The 22944-nt window shown below is 29.2% G+C and overlaps 1 protein-coding gene across 1 annotated transcript; it reads left to right on the top strand.

The window, feature by feature from the left end:
• The first annotated feature begins 15418 nt into the window (after positions 1-15418).
• On the top strand, positions 15419-16417 carry LOC147814369 (uncharacterized). The gene has a single exon (XM_087155304.1). The coding sequence runs from the start codon at positions 15419-15421 to the stop codon at positions 16415-16417; it is 999 nt and encodes a 332-aa protein (XP_087011430.1).
• Positions 16418-22944: the final 6527 nt, after the last annotated feature.

Below are 22944 nucleotides of genomic sequence, written 5' to 3'. Positions count from 1 at the left end.
AATAAGAAATTGTTAAAAAAGAAAAGAAATTGTTTATTGCTCTCAGGGCTAAGATATTTTGAGTTAGTCACTAGAATGCTGTGATAATATTTTCTCAATCTCTAATTTTTATTTGTTTTTAAGAAATATTTTGACAAAAATTTTTTAAACTAATTTACTTAATAAGCAATTAAAAATGTCATATTTTAAGTATTCATAAAATTTTCATAGTATAAATTATTTAGGTATATTAATATGGATTTGTATAGACTAATTTTTAGCAAGAGAAATGAACATAAATTATGTATTGCACTTTCTAAAATTCTTTTTTTATATCTTTCAATATTGTGGTATTCAATTTTATTTTCTATATTGAGCTATGAGTTAGCTCCATGGATGTGACATATTCATAACCGCTCAGAGCTTGTTCTTTAAATTCTAATTTTTCTTAACGTAATATGTATAGTTTTCTTAACGTACATATGTATAGATTTATTTTTAGCAAGAGAAATTTGTATAAATTTATGTATTTCACTTTCTGAAATCATTCTTTAACAATAAACATCTTTCAATATTGTGGTATTCAATTTATTTCTATATTCAGCTTGGAGTTAGCTCCATGGATGCAACACATTCATAACTACCTAATATTTATTTCTTTACTTTTCTTAAAATAATTAGTTACCTGACTTTATGGACCTATGAATTAAAACTATCAGAGTAATATAAATTTTAAATTTCTAGAAAATAAACTTTTTTATCTTCTTGAAATTGTTTTGAAAAGTGCATAGTGATTGTTAAAGGAACTTGACCTAATATTAACTTTACCAAGAATTCCATTTGTTTTAAAAATTCTTTCAAGGTGAAATGTTTTTTCTAAAAGTTAGAAATACGTAAATTCTAACGGCTAAATAAAAATGGAGAAAGCTTGGATGGATGGATCTCTTATTTAACTTAAAAGACTAAACTCGACACTTTAAATCAAATTAAGAACCCTTCAAAACCGCCCTCCAAGCTTCGTTAAAAAGCATGGATTAACTAGAAATAGATGTATGAGCGCACAACGACGCAGCAAATAAGATGGCGGAAAACTCTCGCGGTTGCTTCACTTTGAAAGGAGTGGGCTAATGGGAGTGTCTTCTCCACTTACTTCTAGCTCCATGTTCCTCGGGCCGGGCAGCGACTTTACACATTGTCGACTCCCGGGCACCTCCACTCGCCGCGGTTTTATTTGTCAACTGTTTCACCGCCTTATCTAGTAACCCTCACTCAGAGGCAACCCTACGCTCGCCTCAATACAGCACTCGCAAAAGTCATAAACGAATCTTCGCGCTCATGGATATTTTTAAAAGTTGCTTGTTGAATTAAGTTAAAATTTTATCCTCGTTTAAGACTATAAAAATTCACATATCGAGAACAAAATACTTCGTCCTTCTATAAAGAAAGAGGAAGAAAAATTTACATACACACAATTATTTCAGTTAATTGCATACATATTTCGGTTAAAAATTTTTTTAAATGGAAACTATTCTTGTAATTTAAATAAAAATCTGGAGTAATAAAATATTTATATCTTTAGAATAATCAATTTCTTTTGAATATCTTAATTAATAAACAAAGTTTAAAAAAATAATCCCCTATATAAACCATCACATTATTAAGTGTACATAATTTTAAAGATAAAACTATTTAAAAAAATTTTACGCAGTTTGAAAAATAATTATTTTCATTTCCTTCATTTTTACCAGGTTTTTTCAATTGCTTCTATTTTGGAAAAAATATGTATTCTTCAAAATGCTTGCAATATCTTAAAAAAATTGCATATATTTTATACTGAACAACTTTTGATTGACAATATTTCCTTCATAAGAGAGTCTTTAAAAAAATTTGAAAATATTTTAATTAAATTTGTTCAAATATTTTCTGTAAAATGCGTGCTATTATGAAAACAAGGAGAAAAAATATTTTTAGTAAAGCCATGACATAAAGAAACAAATCTATGACATACTCACTACTATTCTCGTATAGTTAATTTATTTTTTATAACATCAAATCATATTTATTAAAACTTAAAGTTGTGGCTGCTTAACTTTTTTTAATGTTTCTTAAATTTGTCAGGGAAAATTCCGATATTTTCCATTTTTCTTGCTTCTATCACTATTATTTGTATATATCTGGAATTACTCACCTTCGTTTTAATTGTTTCCTAATTAATTTTATCATATATTTTGCTATATATATTTATCCTTTCATTCTATGCTTCATTAATTTCATAACTTATCCATCTTGTAACTTTTTATTCATAATTTTATAACAACTTTAGCTTATTAGATTGTATAACTCAACAATTGATCTATATATTTTATAATTTTTTTATTCAATTTTTGGGCTTCTAAATAAGATATGGTAATAATAATGGTAATAAGATATGGTCTAAATAAGATAAGGATCAGAAAAAGTGAGATGTGTATTTTAATTTATATTCTGCTTCAAAAATGAGACAAAAGAGACACAGAAAACTTTTCTGTTATTATTTAATAGTATTCATTAGTCTTTAAAATTCCAAAATAATTTTTTAGTTGCTGGAATCATATAATAGTCTCATTTGTAACAACTTGTATTTTAATTTTTTTTTACACAATAGCTTTTATTGTATGTAATTTGCTTTAAAAGTTCAAATATTTATTCTTAGATTGTCATGCAGTCTGTGTGCCTGAAAACTGTATGACCTATTTTATTTTATTTGTTCCTTGCAAAATGGTAATAATTGTTTCTTATTTGATAATAAAAATCTTACTTTTGCTGAGATAACTGATTGCAAGAGTTTTGTTTTGTTATCATAACATCGATTAATTTTTTTTGAGAAAAGTGTAAGTCCTCAGCCTTTCAACCCAATTGCTTTAAAACTACTTTCTTTATTTAAAGTAAATTATTAAATTTAAAAATTGTTAAGATTCTCTTATTTGACTCAATATCTTGTCTTTAATGAATCAGAAATAAATAAACAGATTGTCCTTAAATTGTTATACAGTTACGATATGAGAATGTCAAAGTTGATGCTTACTGTTTACATTATATTTTTATTTTACAAATCATAAAAAGTTTTCTTTAATCAAAATTGTGTTCACCTCATAAATATACTTTAACTGCTACAAATTTTTAAGTCTTGGCTACCAAAGCTGTGGACGTATGAAGGAATACGTATGAAGGAATTTATCGTTTGGGACATAACATTTACAAAATAGTGCCAAATCTAAGTACAATTGTTTGGACGCAAATATTATTGGCACTGCAAATGGGAATCATGACATCAAATTTAATCATAGATATCAATGTCAGAAAAGTAAAAAAGAATAAATTCATGCATAAAGCTGACAGCAACAATCTCCTCTTCATTACACGTATATAAAAAGAAAATGCTTAAAACTCATAAATTGTGTAGTTACTTAAATTAAGGGTTTTAAAAATTAAACAATAGGTACAAAACCCTGCTGCATTATTGAATATTGTGTCCACATACTTGGCAAAGACACCATAAAATATTTGCAATAAATTTATAAAAATAATTAAAAAGCTATACCCTACTCATATACCCTACACCCACAACAAAACTTTATCCTAAAAAGGAAATAAAAAAGTAAGAAATAAATATGTGTTTCAGGAAGTCCGAATAAAAAGAGAATGATAATAGACAAAAACTTTTAAAGCAGCTAAATTTATTCACACCTCATGTTCACTCATGCGTTTTTTAAATCGTATGTCGCAAGTGAAACATGCGCGAATTAATATTCGAAGATTTTCGCGAGAAAATTTGAAAGCCGACTTGGCGAATGTAAGATTGGCGAATTTCAAAATACGGTGCCAAAGAAGTGCCCGGGAGTCGACAATGTGTAAAGTCGCGGCCGGGCAAGGCTGACTCAGCCTTTCATCCCTTCAGTGGGTCGATAAATAAGTACCAAGCATGATTGGGAACTAAACACTGGGGGTTCCGCGTTCGGCTGACCACCTGACCGGAACATCTGCTCCTGCACCCCAGAGCCCTAGATCCAGAAAACTGAGATGGGCACAGTAGGCCCTGGCCCTCCATGGGCTGTCGTGCAGCTGAGTTTAGAGTAGAGTTTTTTAAAACTTCTTTACATCTTATATATCGCCTTAATCTTAAAATAAATTTGTAAATTACCTGTCTGTGCGTGTTTCACAGAATTATTTTTCTAACTTTTTTATTGAATTTTAATGCAATTTTTTTAAAATTTTATTATATATATTTTTTTCCAATAATATACTAATCAATCGTTTAAGTACTTTAATTTATGTTTTTCTTTAAAGTAAAATTACTTTTTAAATTATTGCTAAGTTCTTATTGAAAGAAAACTTAGAGAATTATTGCCAGGTATCTGAGAATTAAATCTTGTTAAGAAATTAAAAATATTCTACTGATCACACACAATATCATTCGAAGCAGAACAGCTGACTATTTACTAAAAATACTATTGTTTACGAAAAATGAAGATAAATTATTATTTATTTTTTTTATTGCTTCTTATTTATTCGAGTAATGAAAAGTAAATGCGTATGTGCGCACAGGGGAAAAATTGAACAGATTGTTCTGTTTTTTTAAATGAACAAAAAACTATAGGCATGCAATTTTAATTCAACATTCAAAGAAAATCTTGTGCGCTAACCCTTTTAAGTTACCCTTTTGTCTTAAAAAGTTGAAAATATTTGCTTTAAAAGTTGTTTGTATGATTTCTCAACTTTTGCACAGTTCAAAAAAATATTGCTATATCAGGAAGATGTTCGATATGCCTTGTTTTGTTAAACAACTACTAAAATAAAAAATTGTAAAAAGATTTGAAAAACGTGCTATTTTTAGAATCATCATCTCAAAAATTGTTCTTTTACTCCATTTGCCTTTCTTCTTCTTAAATAACTTATAATCATAGTTTTAACACACGTTTTGAAGAAATTATGTATACAAATATCTCCTAATATTTCGTAATAAAAAAACAAGAATATTAATGATTTATTGATTTATTTATACAGTGAAACCTGCCAAGTTGACCACACTTGTAAGTTTTACACCTGAATAAGTTGACCTCAATTATCAAGAACGGAAATTTTCCTACATAATAAAGAAGCAAAACCTTTGTAACTTGACCATCTGTCTATCTTGTATGTTGACCACTGAAATAAGTCAATTTTATCTAAGAGTATTATGAAATTCTATTCTAAAACCCTCATAAGTTGACCAGAAAAAAAAATTCAGAAAATTTTCTGTCATTTTGCAATGTATGTTAATATTTCACTTGTTTGGTGAAATAGTGTAAAAAGCTAATCTGAACCCTTTTGTGAGTTGACCATCTGGGGAAACTGTAGGGACAGGGCCGTAACTACGCCGGGGCAGTCGGGGCACCACCCCGGGGCCCCGACGGTCAAGGGGGCCCCATATGAAGGGACCACGCAAAATTTTTTTGAATAGTTTATATATATATTATATGAAAGAGATTGTGTGAAGATTTGCTAAAATCTTCTTTTTTCGTAGTTACATATCGACTTTAACATAGGGTGAAAGACTTTTACCGAGAATTATTTCCCTTCCTCAAAAGAACAAAAACGCTTCACAGAAAAGAGGAAAGGCATTTTTGAAGCTATACCCCTAATAAGAAACTTTTTACTGAAATACTAATAAGAAACTATGTTGTTCTGAAATTAACTTGAATGGGCAAATAAGGTGCCTTTTGAAATTTGGGAAAGTAAAGTGAAAGTGGAAAAATATCTTTATATTCACTCTATTTTTTGAGCGTCGAAAACTTTATTTTGTTTCAAAATTGTAAAGGAGTGCTTCACCCCTTCTGAAATTTAGACATTCTCAAAAGTAAGTTCTAGTAGAATTAGTAAATTCAGAAAGAGAAAAAAGCTATTTTTTTCAGCATTTAAGTTATTTTTCAAATAGAAAACTTAATTTTCCTCCAAATAAAAAAGAGAAATCTGCTTACATTTTTTTTAAGGAAAAGCAAATTTAAAGATATTTTCCAAGTAGAAAATTTCATTTTCCTCTTAAATTAAAACGAGGGAGCTAAGAAAGTACTTTGCTTCTTCTGTAATTCAGACATTCACGAAAATAAAGTAAAAGTAGTATTTAACTCATTTTTTTCTACTTTTAAGCTATTTTTCAAGTAGCAATCTTTATTTTCCTCGTAAATTTAATTGATGAGCGTCATTCCTTCTGAAACATTGACATTCACTATAGTGAATGTCAATGTTTCAGAAGGAATGACTTTATTGTATACAATAAAGTAATTTTTGTTTATAAAGTAGAATTAGCAATTTCAGAAAAAGAAACTACTATTTTTTTCGCCTTTTGACGCTATGTTTGAAATAAAAAAATAAAATAAAACTCCCCCCCCCAACCGAGACAAATACGTCTGTTTTGTTTGAGTTTTCTTCTACATATGACAATCTCTAATTTATTAAGAAAAAATTTTAAAATTTAAATTTAACCAAAAGAAGGGCTCAGCATAAAAAAATAAAACAAGTGTTTAGGAAACTAAAATAATTGCCTCTCTTTTCCCCTTCCCTGGTGTAATAAAATGCATCTTTCACTGACATATATTTTAAAGCAGTCCTTGACTCTCAACACCTTCAGATCACCAACCGAGACAGTTATCTGACCCCTCAAAATATAGCCATCTCCTTTTACACCATGGGAAAATGTCCTTCCTTTGACTTCTTTAAATTGCCCTGGGCTTTACGACCCTAGGCTTTTTGTCCTTTTATAAAATATCATATATTTCCAGAACCATGCATTTGTCGATTAGTCACAGTTGTCTAGGAAAACAGATGCAAGCTTTTAAGGGATGGAAGGGGATTACTTTTGTTGATATATTTTTTCTGAAAGAAACGCGGGAATCACTCTCTGTTAAACTTCAATTTTTAGTTCCTTTAATTACTTTATTTAAATTAACTATTTTTAATTCAAATATAGATTTTTTGTTAAATTTTATTTTGTTCAATCTTTCAAATTAAAATTTAACTTTAATTGATACTAATTAAAATTATTTGCAATTTTTTTTTAAATGTAAATGTCATTACTTTGGATTACAACAAAACGAAAAGGAAATTGATTTCTAAGGAGGTAAGCAATTGTTATCACTAAATTATTTAATACATTCAAAACTGAGTATTAATGTACTGTTAGAATTGCTTTTTTTATATTCCTATATCAAATTTCTTTTATGTAGTACATTTTTTTCTTATTTTATATCTTTAAAATCAAGACCATTAAATTTTTAAAATTGGAAATTCGATTTTTTATGCATTTTAACAATTTTGTTTTTCATTCAAAATTGAAGAGCAAACTTTGATTTTGTTTAAAAAAAATCATATTTAATTTAATTAAAAAATCGTAATTAATTTAATAAAACGTTATAAACATTGTTTCGTTGAGAATAACTGAAAATATGTCATCATTTAAAGTATTTTGGTTTAAATAAACCATAGTTTTTCAATCAATAAAAGAAAATTCTTCGAAGAAAATATTTCATTAGGTTGCTTCGATAATTCTTTCTTCTTTTATGAGAGACTTTTGTCGATTCTTTAAGATCTGTATTATCTACATAGCATTAAAATTAAACTAATTTCAAATTCCTTGCTTTCACTGACAAAAATGGTACATGTTGTAGTTTTATATTCTTAAGAGAGAAAAAAAAAGAAAATATGTTAATTCAAAAAACAAGGAAATATCACGATTGGGTTGCGAATGCAATTAATCTTCTTTAAAATTTACTATTTCATTCTTATCTTATATGATAACCACATTATATTGAGCGGAGCTAACACACCAAACCCATTGCACATTTATTCTGTCTTATTTTTTTGACTATCTTTGTTGTTTTTACAACACTAATTTATATAAAAAAAAGTAACTTTTATTCTAACACAAAAAATTATCCTTAACTTATACTTTAAATATTAAAATAACGAAGAAATATATTTGATACAGACGTTTAACTAAGATATTATTATTAAAAACTGCTTTAATTAGAAAAAAAAATCATATTTTCAAAAATGGCACAATTTGTTTCCATAACATTTGAGGAAGGAGGTAGTGTTGAGCGCACTTAATATAGTGTTTTTTAAATAAAACTGTTATAGGATCATCAAAGTAATTATCTTGTAATAATAACTTTCTGAGAACTTTTTTCATGCATTATTTTTCTCAGTTTATAGTATACATTTTTGAAAATTTTAATACTGAAACTATAAATATTGCTGATGTAGGAAAGGAATTTATCCGACCATCAGAATTACATTTAATCATTTCTTCAAAATGTGTGAACATTTCTGTTTATCAATTGAATTACTTTATTTTCCGTTTTCAATATTGGAACAAGATGTGTAAAACATTACACTTAAGATTCTAGTTTTGAGACTTATTATTATTTTTTTTCCATTGTGAATATGATTTTCACTGCAACCAATGTTTAAGATATTCATTGAAATATTTTCAAAGCTATATTTTTCAATATAGAAATCCAAATCAGATAAAATTCATTGTCATTACGAACCATTAAAAAGGTTTTCTTCTTATTTTTCGTTTTGGAAAAATAAGAAAGAACCTTTTTGGAATATTAAAAAATATTAGTTTCTTGCCATAATTTTTTATCATGTATAATTACATGACATCATAAATACATATATTTATTTAACATCTTGTCTGTTCAGAAGTTTCGATTGGCAAAATATTCATGAATGAATTCTGCTCAAAATACTACTTTATTTTTAGGACCCTGTACAACAAGTACCATTTTTACTTGAACTTATTTATCTTACATTGCTATGCTATACAGACAAATGAGGTAGTATTTCGTCTGTATTTTAAATCACTGAACCAAATAAGACAAAACACGAAACAGCATTGCTTATATTTGAAAGGTTGAAATGTTTCTTTTTTTTCATGTGTGTGTACAAAAGTACTGTCTTTGAAATGCACTTATTATGAAGAAGACCATTATTACTTCAAAACTATTTATCCTATCAGCCTGAATTACATCTCATTTAATTATGTATCAAAACTTTGATCGAAAATCTTTCCATACGTGATCTACTACTTACTTCTAGAAATATCTACAAGCTTTTCTTGAAACATTTGAAATGTAAATTAATTTGCATTACATCACAAAAGTTTATTTTTTTAATTCGATATAAAACAAATGTTATCAAGCAATTTTTCATAAATATATCAATAAATAACCGTCAAAATGATAAGTTATTTAAAAGCCATTTAAAACTATCTAGCTTGTTATGTATGAAGGAATGCATGTGAACTTAAATTATGTAATGAAAAAATCTTTTAACTTATTAATTAAGGATGATAGAAATTCATGATACGTTATTGAAACAACCAAAAATAAATTATAAAAATTTGATTTCCTAGTAGTCATATGTTTAAAATCTTGGATACAATAAATTAGGTGACAAGAATATGTAAAAAGCGGAAATACGCAAAAATGCAGACAAAATGTTAAAATACAAACTTAGAATATTTTTCTAAAAACACAGTTTGTTCGTTTCTCAAAATGTAAGAAATTTTGGTCAAATCGAGATATTTTGTTTCTTCTTTCTTTTCCTCACTTTAATAATATCTTAAAATTAATATATCCTATCCTTTAACATTTGAAAGAAAATTCTAACGTAACTATACTATACTATATCATAAAAATTTCTTGCTACGCTTATTCCTGGTATTCTAATGTAACACTTGAGACTTTTACACTTGGAAGTTCTGAAACTTTATTTTATATCTAAAATGACCGACCTATATGATGATAAATGACTGGTGTCGGAGGAAAAGAAAGTCTAAAATATAAATAGTTGTTAAACATCTCTTTTAAATGTGATTGCTTATCTATAAAATGTGTATGAGATAATTAATTGTTCGCCCATTTGAACTAAAATTGAAAGAAATTTTTGTATGAAGATCTCACTGAATTAAGAAGTTAACAAAGAAGTTAATGACTTTGAGTCTTTACATTTAGATTACGACAATAAAATTTGAAACAAGAAAAGAAAAAAAAAACCATTAAAAATTGTCAGTTACTAACAAAAATCACTATAATGGATTAAGGATGTATTATGCACTTCGTGACAGTGTGTAGAGATTATACTTGTTGTTATACTTCCTCAAAATTGAAATTGAAACTTATAAAAGTTATTTATTGAGAAGTTCGATGGGACAGGATCGATTGAATGGATTTGCTCTACTGTCTATTGAAAACGAAAAAACACGAAATATTGATTTCAGCGATATAATTGATGAATTTGCGGCAACAAAGGCCAGGAGAAATAAATTTTAAGTTTTGAAATTTTTTATTTCAGATTTTAGAAAGATTTATGTTCAGTAATTTTAAAATTGCTATAATTTATTATTTAATTTTTATTAATTAATAATAGATTAGCAAATTTAGTGGACTGTGTTTCAAATTATGGATGGATTTATATTTTGTACTAATAATTATAAATATTAATTTTATGACTTTTTTTATTTTATATAATTTTCTTCTTCTTTTCACCTTTTTTAAAAAAAATTATTAGTATGAAATCTATTTTTCAATTTATTTTAAATATTTTTCAAAAACTGAAACTAATCTAAAATTTTAAATATGAAATCTTTATTCTAGACATTTATTTAAATGATGTATAATCAACAAACTTAAGTGTATAAATCTGTCTACCAAACTAGAACCATTAAATACATTTAAAATCTGTATTTAGTATGTGTTTTGTAATTATTTTTAGATGTTTTATTTGTGTTTTGTAATTAAAAATTAATTTTTTTAAATATAACATTTTACATTCTAGTGTTAAATTTACAACTTACAATATTTTGTAATCCCATTTCTATGTGAACAAGTGACTAATTTTCATAAATATATTAATCAACATGATACATAAGTAGCTAAAATGACGATTAGAGATAGAGTACACAAAGTTTTAGAAAGGGCCCCGGCAAAAATTTGAGCCCCAGGGCCCCGAAGGGTGAAGTTACGGCACTGTGTAGGGAGTCAGCTTTTGACCATTTCGTTCATTCATTCATTGAAAACAGGTGTGTTAGTTGAAAAGTTGCTCTTCCAGTTGCAATAGTGAGCAAATAGGCTTCTATGTGTAGTAATAACAGAATAAATTTTGAAGTGTTAAAATAATTTTGTTTTGTTAAAGTTTTCAATGTTTTCGTGTTCTGATATTTTAAGAAATTATTTTTATTAAACACTTCACATGCATAACTAACAAAATAATTTTTTTAAAAAAGTTAGTTAAATATTAAAATTATTTCTGTGTAACAAATTGAAGTTCATTTAGGTTTAAACACATTTCTTGAGATATTCATTTGGCCAATTGCTAAATCAAATTCTTAAGTCAAGTAAAAAAAAAAATTTAAATGTAGCAACATGTAGGAAGCGAAAAAGTAAACAATGTCCCACCCCTTCTATAAGTTGACCACTTGTCTACGTTGGCCACTAAAACAAGGCGCATGAAGTGGTCAACTTACACAAGTTTTACTGTAATTGTTTCATTGAACCAGAGCAGTTAATTGTTTTCGTAATAATCGCGGCCTTACAACTATTTAACTTAGATTCTTTGGACTAGGCGTCACTTCATGCATGTCTTTCGAGATTGAAATTTCAAAGATAAAATGTAAAAATTACAAGAAGCGTAACCTGGTTTCAACTAACAAAAAAAAGGGACAAAATCGTTGGCAAAAGAAGTTATCTCATGAAAAGAGTGTCAGAGTTGAAAAAGTATTGTAAAAACTGTAACAATTGTTACTCTTGTTTAATTAAGGGTATTATAAACCTAATTTTCTTTTAATCATGTTTTTTAAAGAACTAACGAAAGGAGTGTGTAAATAACATCAACTCGTAATTTTCATCGTGTTTTTTTTTGTTTTTATTTATTATGATATATATATATATCAAAATGCTTTTAAAATGCCATATAACATTTATTAAGCTTTACAATTTTATCGAAAATAAATACCGTGGTTTCTATAAAATTTTGCGATTATGCATCAGAATAGCTATCTTTTTTCAGGTCCACCTTTGCTTGATCACTTTTTTTTCCTTTCCTAAGAAACTCGAAGTGAGGGGCAAAAGCATTTAACCCTACAACTCTTCATAAATTTATGATAACTTATGAAAATTTGGTTTTAATTCAAAACTGTCATACAAATTACATTAAAACAGCTTTAAAAAAATAAATAATGTCAGATAAATAGTCAAAGATTCTATAATCTTGGAGAATCAAAAATAATTTATTATAATTTCCTTTTTAAAGGAGATTTAAAAAAAAAAAAAAAAAAAAAGCCCAGAAAGCAACGCGAAAATTCTTCTGGTTGCTTAGCAACGAGAAGCACTATCTTTTCCCATCTTGTCATTCATTCAGTTTCTTTATGGTTGTTATAAATTATTTCCCCTTCAATGGCGAGGTAATTTGGCATATTTTTAAACCATCGCCAGATATATAAATCCTTATTGCGACCTAATTTACAACCCATTTTTTTCGAAATTTTGTCTACCCCCCCTATTTTAAGGGTCAGGATTCCAAATATGTTAAAAAAAATGCATGTTTATTCAGAGAAAGTACGTTTTTGTGTCTGATTTCGTAACTTAATTAATAGTTAGCACTAATTAATTAGCATATTTGAGGTCACCCCCAGGAACCATTAAGATTGACACTTAGATCGTGAAAATCCGATCATTAGAACAAAAGTTATTCAGGGTGATATCTTTTTTTTTTTTTTTGCGGACTGTACCATTGGTCTGGAATTAAGATTCCTTCAATTTGATTTGTTACTGTTAAAAATTCCTCAAAATTTAATTTTAAACATCCTACTGCTCGTAAAAGACGAAATTTAAATGATTTCACTCCAGCTTCACAAAGGCCTCCGAAATGTGGAGATCTGGGGGGAATGAAATTCGAAGGAATGGCTTCAGAACTGAGATATTTCGCCAAAATATTGTCTGGTTTGCTTACTAGTTTAAATAAGCGTTTGAGTTCATTATTCGCACCTACAAAATTACGGTCATTGTCTGTAAAAAGAGTTGAAACTTTACCTCTTCGAGACATAAATCGTTTTAAAGCAGCTATGAAAGAATCTGATGTCAAATCTGTAAGTATTTCAAAGTGTACTGAGGGAGTTACAAAACAAATGAAAATTGCAATGTAAATTTTTTCCAATGGACCTTTTCTTTGAAATTTGTTTTTAATTTGAAAGGGGCCACAGAAATCAACTCCTGTAATATTAAATGGGAAAGATTGAATGCATCTTTCTGCTGGTAAATCTCCCATTTTTTGCACTGAGAATTAAATTTTGCACAAATTACACAATTATGAACAATGCTTCGGCTTAAATTTCTACCTCGGGGAAGAAAAAGAAAATCAAAACATGATCGATCATCAATTGAGACGGTGAGATTAAAAATGTATGTTTATTTGCCGAAAAAAATATAGTGTAATTGAAAGACACTTCAAACTAAATTCGGCAATCAAACTGGTTTTAAAGTTTTAATTCCGTTTATCTTAATAGTGATTCTCACTACTTTCTTATCGTTTTTCCCTGCTTTTAAATGGTAGTTTGAGATTTCTAATTTGTATATTTTTTTTAACTTAATTCTTAAAGATGATTCTAAAATTATATATGAGGACGTAGATTACGGAACACTCTGCATCATAGAATCAAGATGTTTCAGTTTTCATAATTATATATTGAATGTTAGTAAAAGATATTGATTTGATTGTGAAATATAATTTTCTTCTGTTTGATATCATGTTTTTGTCATACATTAAGATATATATATATATATATATATATATATATATATATATATATATATATATATATATATATATATATATATATATATATATAAATAAATAATAAGGGCAAGGGTAATATTTTTGTCTTTTTCTCAAGAAACTTGAAAATAACAGTCTTAAGTATGGTCCCCCCCAATAAATTTTATCTGACGACGCCAATGCTTAATGAATCATACACTTTACAACATGTTAAGGTACAGTAGGTTTAACAACTCTTTCACTGCTACTTATTTTCAATGATTTTCCTTTTACATCAACATATTCATTTTCCAGCTCTAATCTAAACCAGTCTTTGAACTGGTCTTAAAATTTCTGAATTTTCTGTCTTTACAAATGCAACTCTTGTGTGGCCATCACTGCCAGGAATTACCTTTAATACCTTAGCTAAATCCCAAAATGCTCGCTTCTTATTAATATCTTCGACTAAAACTATTTCCCCTACTTTTAACGGTTTTTCCTTATAATCTCTTAACGATTGTTGGCGTAATTGTCCTAAATATTCAGTCCTAAACCTAGCTCTAAGTAATTCTCTTACTTTTTTGGAGATATATTTAGCTCGTTTACTTAAATTTTTCTTATCTACCTGATCAATATCTACTACACCTGAGGAAGGTATCTCGTGCAAGAACATTTCGGGAGTTAATGATGAAATATCGACCACGTCTTGTATTTATTATTCTTTCACAGTCACAAAGGAGAGTGAGCAACTCCTCATAGTTGAGCGTAGCGCGTCCTAATATTTTACGTAAGATTTGTTTCACCATCTGGATTAAGCGCTCCCACCAACCCCCCCCCCCCAGCTCACCGAAGGAGGATTGAACTTAAAACGTATTTTTTGTTCTGCAACTTTTGAGCTCAATTTATCCCAATCTATAACTCCGCCACATGGATAGCTTCGGCTGTTCCGTGCGCCAGTCCCAAGCCTGGATAAAGGAGGAGGGTTGGGCGTTGGGCTAGTCCCTCTACCCAGTTAAACATCCCTGATTACAGAAACCAAAAGCATATCGGTCCAAATTCTCTTGGCGGAAGCAATGACTTGTGAAATTTCAAATGACAGTTTTCTAACCTGGAATGAGGAAATCACGCCTATGAAGTGTCGAAGGGAAAGCCATTTGGAGCCTTCGATGCGGAAGAAGTTATTGATGAAACCTAAACACAAGTTACGAATTGGTGCTTGGAATGTAAGAACTATGTACCAATGTGGAAAAAGTAGACAGGTATCAATGGAAATGGATAGATACCAATTGGATATCTTGGGAATATCAGAACTTAGATGGACAGGTTTTGGCAAGATTAAAACTGGAAATGAACAAATCATTTTGTACTCAGGAGCTGAAGAAAAGCACGAAAGAGGCGTTGCGCTAATCATTAATAAAGAAACAGCGAAGAGTCTTTTGAATGGGAACCAATCAGTGAAAGAATTTTAAGAGCACGATTTTATTCAAAATATATTAAACTATCAATTATTCAAGTGTATGCACCAACGAATGATACTGATGAGGAGGAGAAGGAGACATTTTATGATCAACTACAATGTGTTTTAAATCGAGTTCCAAAACATGACATGATAATTCTTATGGGAGACCTTAATGCTAAGGTTGGAAAACGGATTAGTGATGATGAAATCTCCATGGGAAACGAATCACCGGGCGAGAGGAACGAAAATGGAGAACTGTTTGTTTCCCTGTGCGAACTAAATAGTTTGAACATAGGTGGGAGTAGATTCAAGCATAGAGAGATACATAAATGTACATGGACCTCACCAGACGGAAGAACAAAGAATCAAATAGATCATATTGCAATTAATAACAAGTTCAGGAGCTCACTAAGAGACGTAAGAGCGATGAGAGGTGCCGACGTTGGATCAGATCACTACTTGATTCTTGCAATATTAAAACTAAAATTAAGAAAATCACCAAAGAAGACGGGACATAAAACAATAAGCTATGACATTGCTAAGTTAAAAGCCAAAGAGTGCAGACAAGAATTTTCAATCGAGTTGAAAAACAAATTTGAGCTGTTAAAGGAAGAAGAAAATCATGGCAACACTCAGCAATCAGAAAGTGAGGTAAAAGAAAAAGTTGAAGAGACTTGGGAACATATCAAAAACATTTATTGCGACGTAGCAGAAAAAGTGTTGGGTAAAAAGAAAGGCAAAGAATGGATAACGGGAGAAACATTAATACTAATTGAAAGCAGAAGGAAAAAGAAAATACAGACGGAAACTACAAAGTCTGAAAGATTATTTAATCGGTATAGACAGCAGTATAGTCAAATTGATAGAGAAGTAAAAAAGTCAGCCAGAAAAGACAAAAGGAAATATTTCACAGACCTTGCCACTGAAGCTCAAGATGCAGCGCAAAAAGGACAAATAAGTACTTTCTATCAGAAAGTGAAACAAATAAAAGGAAATAAACGAAATTCGCAATGTGCAGTACGAGACAAAAGCAATAAGTTACTTACTACGGATAAGGGATCGAAGAAAGATGGAGAGAATATTTTGAAGATACGCTTAACGCACACCATGTTGAAAATTCTGAGCAACTCCCGAATGTTACATTAAATGTAGTATCTACTGTAGATTTTTCTCTGGAAGATATCTCGCTGGATGAGGTACAGAGTGCCCTGAGGGCCACAAAACCAAAGAAGGCTGCAGGGAGAGATGGAATCGTGGCAGAGATGCTTAAGGCAGATTTTGAAACCGCTACAAGACAGTTGCAAAAGCTCTTTAATGAGATCTGGAGAAATGAAAGAATATCAGAACAATGGAAAGAAGCAGTAATAGTGAAAATTCCCAAGAAAAGCGATCTAACAAAATGCGAAAATTGGAGAGGCATTAGCCTACTTTCCATACCGGGAAAAATATTTGGAAGAATAATTTTGAATAGACTAAAACATGAAACTTATGGAATTTTAAGAGAAGAACAAGCAGGTTTCCGCAATGGAAATGGAACAATGCAGCAAATCTTCACACTTAGAAATATCATTGAGCAAAGCTTAGAATTTAACACCTCGTTATATTTAAACTTTATTGATTTCAGTAAAGCCTTTGATTCAGTTAAGAGAGTTATGGGAAATTTTATCACTTTATAATATACCAGAGAAATATATTAACATAATCAAAGATATGTATGATAACAGCAAAGCATGTATAGAAGTAAATGGAGAATTAACTGAATTCTTTTTAGTAAAAACTGGCGTGAGACAGGGATGTGTTTTATCGGGATTTTTATTTATACTGGTGATAGACTGGATTATGCGAAACAGCTTGAAAGATGAAAAAAGAGGAATAAGGTGGAATTTCAGAACTACTTTAGAAGACCTTGATTTTGCTGATGACATCGTACTTATTTCATCCAAATGTACAGACCTTCAGCTTAAAACAGACAAATTCAACAAATATTCAAATAGTGTAGGTTTATTCATGAACAAGAAGAAAACTAAAGTAATGAGAATAAATCAAAAGAAAAATGACAAAATTAAAATCGAAAATCACGAAATAGATGACATAGAGTCATTTAGCTATTTAGGTTCTATTGTAGATAAAAAAGGTGGAAGTAGTGAAGATATTAGACAGAGAATAATCAAGGCAAGAACATGTTTTAAGGGATTACATAAATTTTGGAGAGAGTCAAATATTGAAATGAAGACAAAAATAGTTGTTTACAAAGCTATTGTTAGAGCAGTACTATTATATGGCGCAGAAACCTGGAAACAGACTAAGATCGAAATATAAAAATTAGAATACCTTTCAAAACAAATGTTTAAGATTTATTTTTAAAATTTTCTGGCCTTACAAAGTATCAAATCAAAATCTATTAAAGAAAGCTAAAATAAAAACAATCGAAGATGAAATTAAAAAACGAAGATGGAGCTGGCTCGGACATATCCTTAGAATGCCCAAAGAAAAAATTTCATCTGTTGCACTTACATGTGCCCCTGATGGTAAAAGAACAAGAGGAAGACCCAGACTTACCATCCGGCACATGTTTTTGAGCGAATTAAAAGAATGCAGAATATCTGGCTGGGAGGAAGCAAGATCTATTGCTAAAGACAGGAGGCGTTGGAGGGATATGCTGGAGGCCTTAAGTGCCCAAGGCACGTAGAGGACAAGTAAGTAAGTATCCCAATCTATTGAACGAAGAGCTTTTTCTGCGCCGACGAAATTTGTTCCATTATCGGAATATATAACTAAGGGTCTGCCGGATTTCATACTTGGCCGGTAACAAATACACCACAATAAAGAGAAAAGATGGCATTAAAGACAATTGAAATATATCATATAGAAGAAAAAAAAATATTTAAAACTTGTCTCACTTAGTCAACACTAAAATTTTTGTATAAAAATTTCCTGCAATTTGTGAGTCAATAGCAGAAACATCTGATGCAATATTCCTGCTAAATTTTGCATACAGTTTTGTATACCCTGTATACATTGCACCCTCATGACGTGAAATATACAAAAATGAACAAATGTAAATTTTTTTAACCGCAAAAAGGGTGCGTTTCAAGTTTTTATGCAAATTATAATAAAATACAATTTTTCTACATATAATTACAAATACAAAAAGAGATAAAATCATAAAAAAACAATCTAACTTCATAAATTAATCACTAACTCATTATCAATAAAAAAAGTAAGTAATGATATAAATATGAAAGGCAAATTAAATATAAAAAAAAACTAATTTATCTGAGTAGGTTCCATATTTGATGATAATAATAAATGCTATAATTTAATTTTATTATTACATTTATTAGTATCTCTGCTATGCACAGATACTCTGCATTACAGGTGCTAGATTATATATAAAAAAAAATCTTTTTAAAAATGCTAAATAATCTTACAAAATAAACTAATGAATATTTCTAAAAATAAAATATAGAAAATAAGACAACTGGGTAGGACTATACTCTTTAAGTAAGATTTTTTAGTATTTCCATTTTTTGATGCATATTAATTAAAAAATTATGGCAAATTTATTTTAAAAAAAAGTAAAATGATACAAAAAGTAAGCCTTATTGTCCTCAAATCTCGTCGATGGGGAATATTTTAAAGAGTTAAGTATACAAGAAAAAATTAAACAATCATGTTAAAAAAACACAATTTATTTTACTCTCTATTATAAAAAAATAAATAGATTAGAGATATAATTGAAAGGGAAAAATAGGAAAGCGCAAGTTACATAAATATCTTCTAATGTCTTCAAATATAATAAATAAAATAATGCAAAATTAAAATAATGGGAAAAAAACACAAATCTATTTATTATAAATAATAAATTTTCGGAACAGATATCAGGGGTTGATCCAGATAGAAATTGGGGCCGTTTTTCGGTCTCTTCACAAAATTCAAATTCTAAAAAATGGCTCCTTTGCCAAATTCAAATTATAATAAATAACCAGTTCACAAAATTCTAATTTGCCTTCATGAAATTTCACTTTATAAAAACGATCTCACAAAATTGTTCCACGGCGAATTCTCTGAAAAAACGTCCCGAAATGGCGGGATAATACAACAGCATCTTCACGAATACAAAATGCCAAAAACTTCAATTCAAAATTCACGTGTCGTAATAAAATTTAAAAAATTACGGAGTTTGGAAAATCTTGCGGAAAAATGAGGAATAACAGCTGATAAAATTGTTCAACGACGTGAATTTGCGATGTAATTGTCACGAATCGAATACTCGAAGAGTGATTACTCAAATTCATCGTGATAACATCGTATAAAAAGTATCAGAATTTTAAAAACCATGTGAAAAGGGCCGAAAAATACGTCGTGATAACGTATTACGAATATCGGAATTAGAAAAACTAGATTAAAGAAGCCGAGAAATTATGAATAACTGCTGGTACAAACGACGTAAAATTATGATGAAATTGTCACGAATTATTTTAGCCATCACTTTGAGAAAGTGATGGCTAAAATAAGAAATTCGCATGTCGTAACAACTTATTAAACATATCGGAATTAGAAAAATAGGGAAGAGGCCAAAAAACTTACGTCGATTGAGTTTAAAAAAATCGAAATAAAAAATAGTGATAGTTAAAACTGAATGTTGGTTATTAAGAAATTTTCGGAAAAATAATTCTCACAAAAATGGGCCGCAAAAAGTAAAATCTGGATGGTCCTCAGGATATTATAGTATTGGTTAATAATTTCTACGTGGAACAGCAATCCCCTTGAATGACAGTTTAATTAAATTGATTTATCAAGCTAAGTGATAGAAGATTAGGAAATTAACAATAAAAAACATTAAAAATTAATAATAGATTATAAAACATTATTTATCTCAATACATTTTGTAATTAAAAATAGGAATGAACAATCTGAAGTCCCTTCTATCTGTTCTGGATTCTAGCAACTCTTTTCTAGTTGAAAGTTTTCTAAGTCACAATAAGTCGGTTAGTGACTCATGTTTTTGCTCAAAACGAAACTCATCTTCTTTTGCGGAAAATGGTGGTGTGAAGATAACAAATCGAACTCCCTGATTTTCCAGACTTTGGCTCAGATATGTTAAATTCTCAGACTTTTGGCCAATATTTGAATTTAGATAGTGTAGCAACTTCGCGAAAAAAAAAAACATTATCAAAATTGGTGCTCCCATTCTGGAGCTGTTAGTGAGCATACAGCTAGACAGACTTTTGCTTATATATACACCGAAGAGCCATTACATTATGACCATCCTCCATCTATAACAACGGGCTCGGCCAGGTTTTCATGGTTTCTCGCCCAGGAACAATGTTTTCATGGGGCACATTAGGACCCATAATCCTCATAGAACAATCCCTGACGTCTGTAAGGTACTTGAACATAGTTGCAGACCAAGTTCACCCATTCATGGCAAGTTTTTCCTGCGGGGGATGGTGTTTGCTAACAGGATAATGCACAATGTCATAAGGGTGGAATCGTCGAGGAACATTCCAGTGACTTTCAAGTCATGTCTTGGCCCCGAAATTCACCTGACCTTAATCCAATAGAGGATTTGTGGTCCTACTTGGAAAACCAAATTCGTGCTGCCACGCTACCCCCTCGCTCTGTGAGGGAATTACAGGACCAGTTGGTGAGCGCTTGGTACCAGATACCTCAGACTACCTATCAGCACCTTGTGGAATCAATGCCACGGCGGGTGCTAGCAGTTTTGAGGGTTAAAGGTGGTAATAATGTAATGGCTCTTTGGTGTATATATCAGAGTTGGCAAGGTTTAGGACAGAATGGATTAATCCACGGTTTAAACTGTCCTGTCCAAAACCCTTTTGTTCAAATTCTCCAAGATCTTTTTGTTCAAATTATGTGTCACAATTTCAAAAAAATGTGAAAAATAAAAGGTTAATTTTTGAGCAAGAAACAAAATGAAGACAAGTTTATGCTTATTAAAAAATGTATTATTATTTTTAATATTGTATTATTTATCCTTATGCAAAAACATAATTTATCAGTATTAAAAGCATATTTAAAGGATAAGGTATTCACTTTTGTTATTAGGTGAATGGAGCAGCTTCAAAAGTTATAAAACATTTCCTATTATATTACATTATAATATTTTCCTTTAATAATTTAAAGTAAAAATATTAAATATTTATTAATATATGCAATCATTATGTGTACGATGGTTACATATATAAAATGCATAAAATGAAAACCTATTAAAAATGTTCAAGGTTTTGGACAGTTTAAGTCAGTAAAACTCACATGTCCTGTCCAAAACCCCAACCCTGATATATACGTATATATATATGGGTCATTCTCACGAAAACTGCCATTTTTCAGTTCATAAAATCCCAAAAAGGTAAAGTGAATAAAAAGCTCTGAAACTTTTTATATTAATAGAAATATGTAATGGCATTATAAAGAAAGTATATATCCTATAAATTATACTTAATATTTAAATTAATTAATTTTTTTGAATAATTAATTTAATAAATAAATTAATTAATTTATTAATTTTTTAATTTATTTTTCAAATTAATTAATAAGTAAATTAATTATTTTCACTATTTGAAAAGAGAGGGAATGACACTAATAGTGAGGGAATGATATTTTATTTTAATACATGTTTTTATCTAAGTTACATCTACCTAAAGTTTGAAAATGATAACATACTAAGTATATCTAATATTTATTATAATTTAGTCTTATATATTTAATAGTTTTTACAGGTTTGGGAAATAAAATTGGATGGCACGATGGAACAAAAAAAAATTTGATAATATACTCATCTTGAATCATTCCCTCACTTTATACATTAGTGAGGGAATGACGAATTCAATAAAATTTAAAAATAACAGTTGGGCGTAATTAATTTCTGAAGTCAATCACACACAATTATATTCATACAAGAAAGCAACATATAATTATCCACTTTCTCGACGACGTTGTATTTTATTTTACTCTAAAAAATGACATGAGGGAATGACAAATGTAAAAAATTTTACCTGGTTTGATTCATTCAAATTTATTTCACAGCAAAGCTTCTTTAAGTTGAAGATGGAAACATACTGCAATTTTGTTCTATGATGCCAGTTGTTAACTTCTGAAGTTTTTATTAAAATATTTTTATTCTAAGAAGATTGCAGGTGATAAGAACATTGTTGTGAGGGAATGACGCGAAACACTGGGGACAAAGTTTAAAATAGTGCTGTGTTAATATTTTTATCAGGAATTTAATATAAAATTGATTTTCTGAATTCTATATTTCAGTATTCTGAATTAAAAAACACGAATTTGTAAAAGAAAATTTTTTATTTCAGAAACAATTTTATTCTTTTTTTAAATCAGCAGTGGGGACAAGTGAGGGAATGACATATTGGTATATTTTAATTACCTAAAATAAATAAAAATTGCTAATTTTATTTTTATTCTTTTGTTAGCTTGCATTCCGAAGGACACTTTCCCTGAATTTTTTTTCTTCGTAAGCTGTAAAACAAACATAAAATATACTGGGGACATGAAAATGACTGTTTTTGTGAGAATGACCCATATATATATATAGAGAGAGTTGGTAACAAAATACTCTCTTTTTCTGACATTTATTATGAAAATGATCCAGTTATATCAATCAAACTTAGCAGAGACATAAACTTAAA

This window comes from Parasteatoda tepidariorum, chromosome 2 (genome assembly GCF_982258835.1).
Source record: "Parasteatoda tepidariorum strain Cologne lab strain chromosome 2, Ptep-v5.0, whole genome shotgun sequence".
Lineage (NCBI taxonomy): Eukaryota > Metazoa > Arthropoda > Arachnida > Araneae > Theridiidae > Parasteatoda > Parasteatoda tepidariorum.
This window is presented reverse-complemented; position numbering and strand designations above follow the sequence as displayed.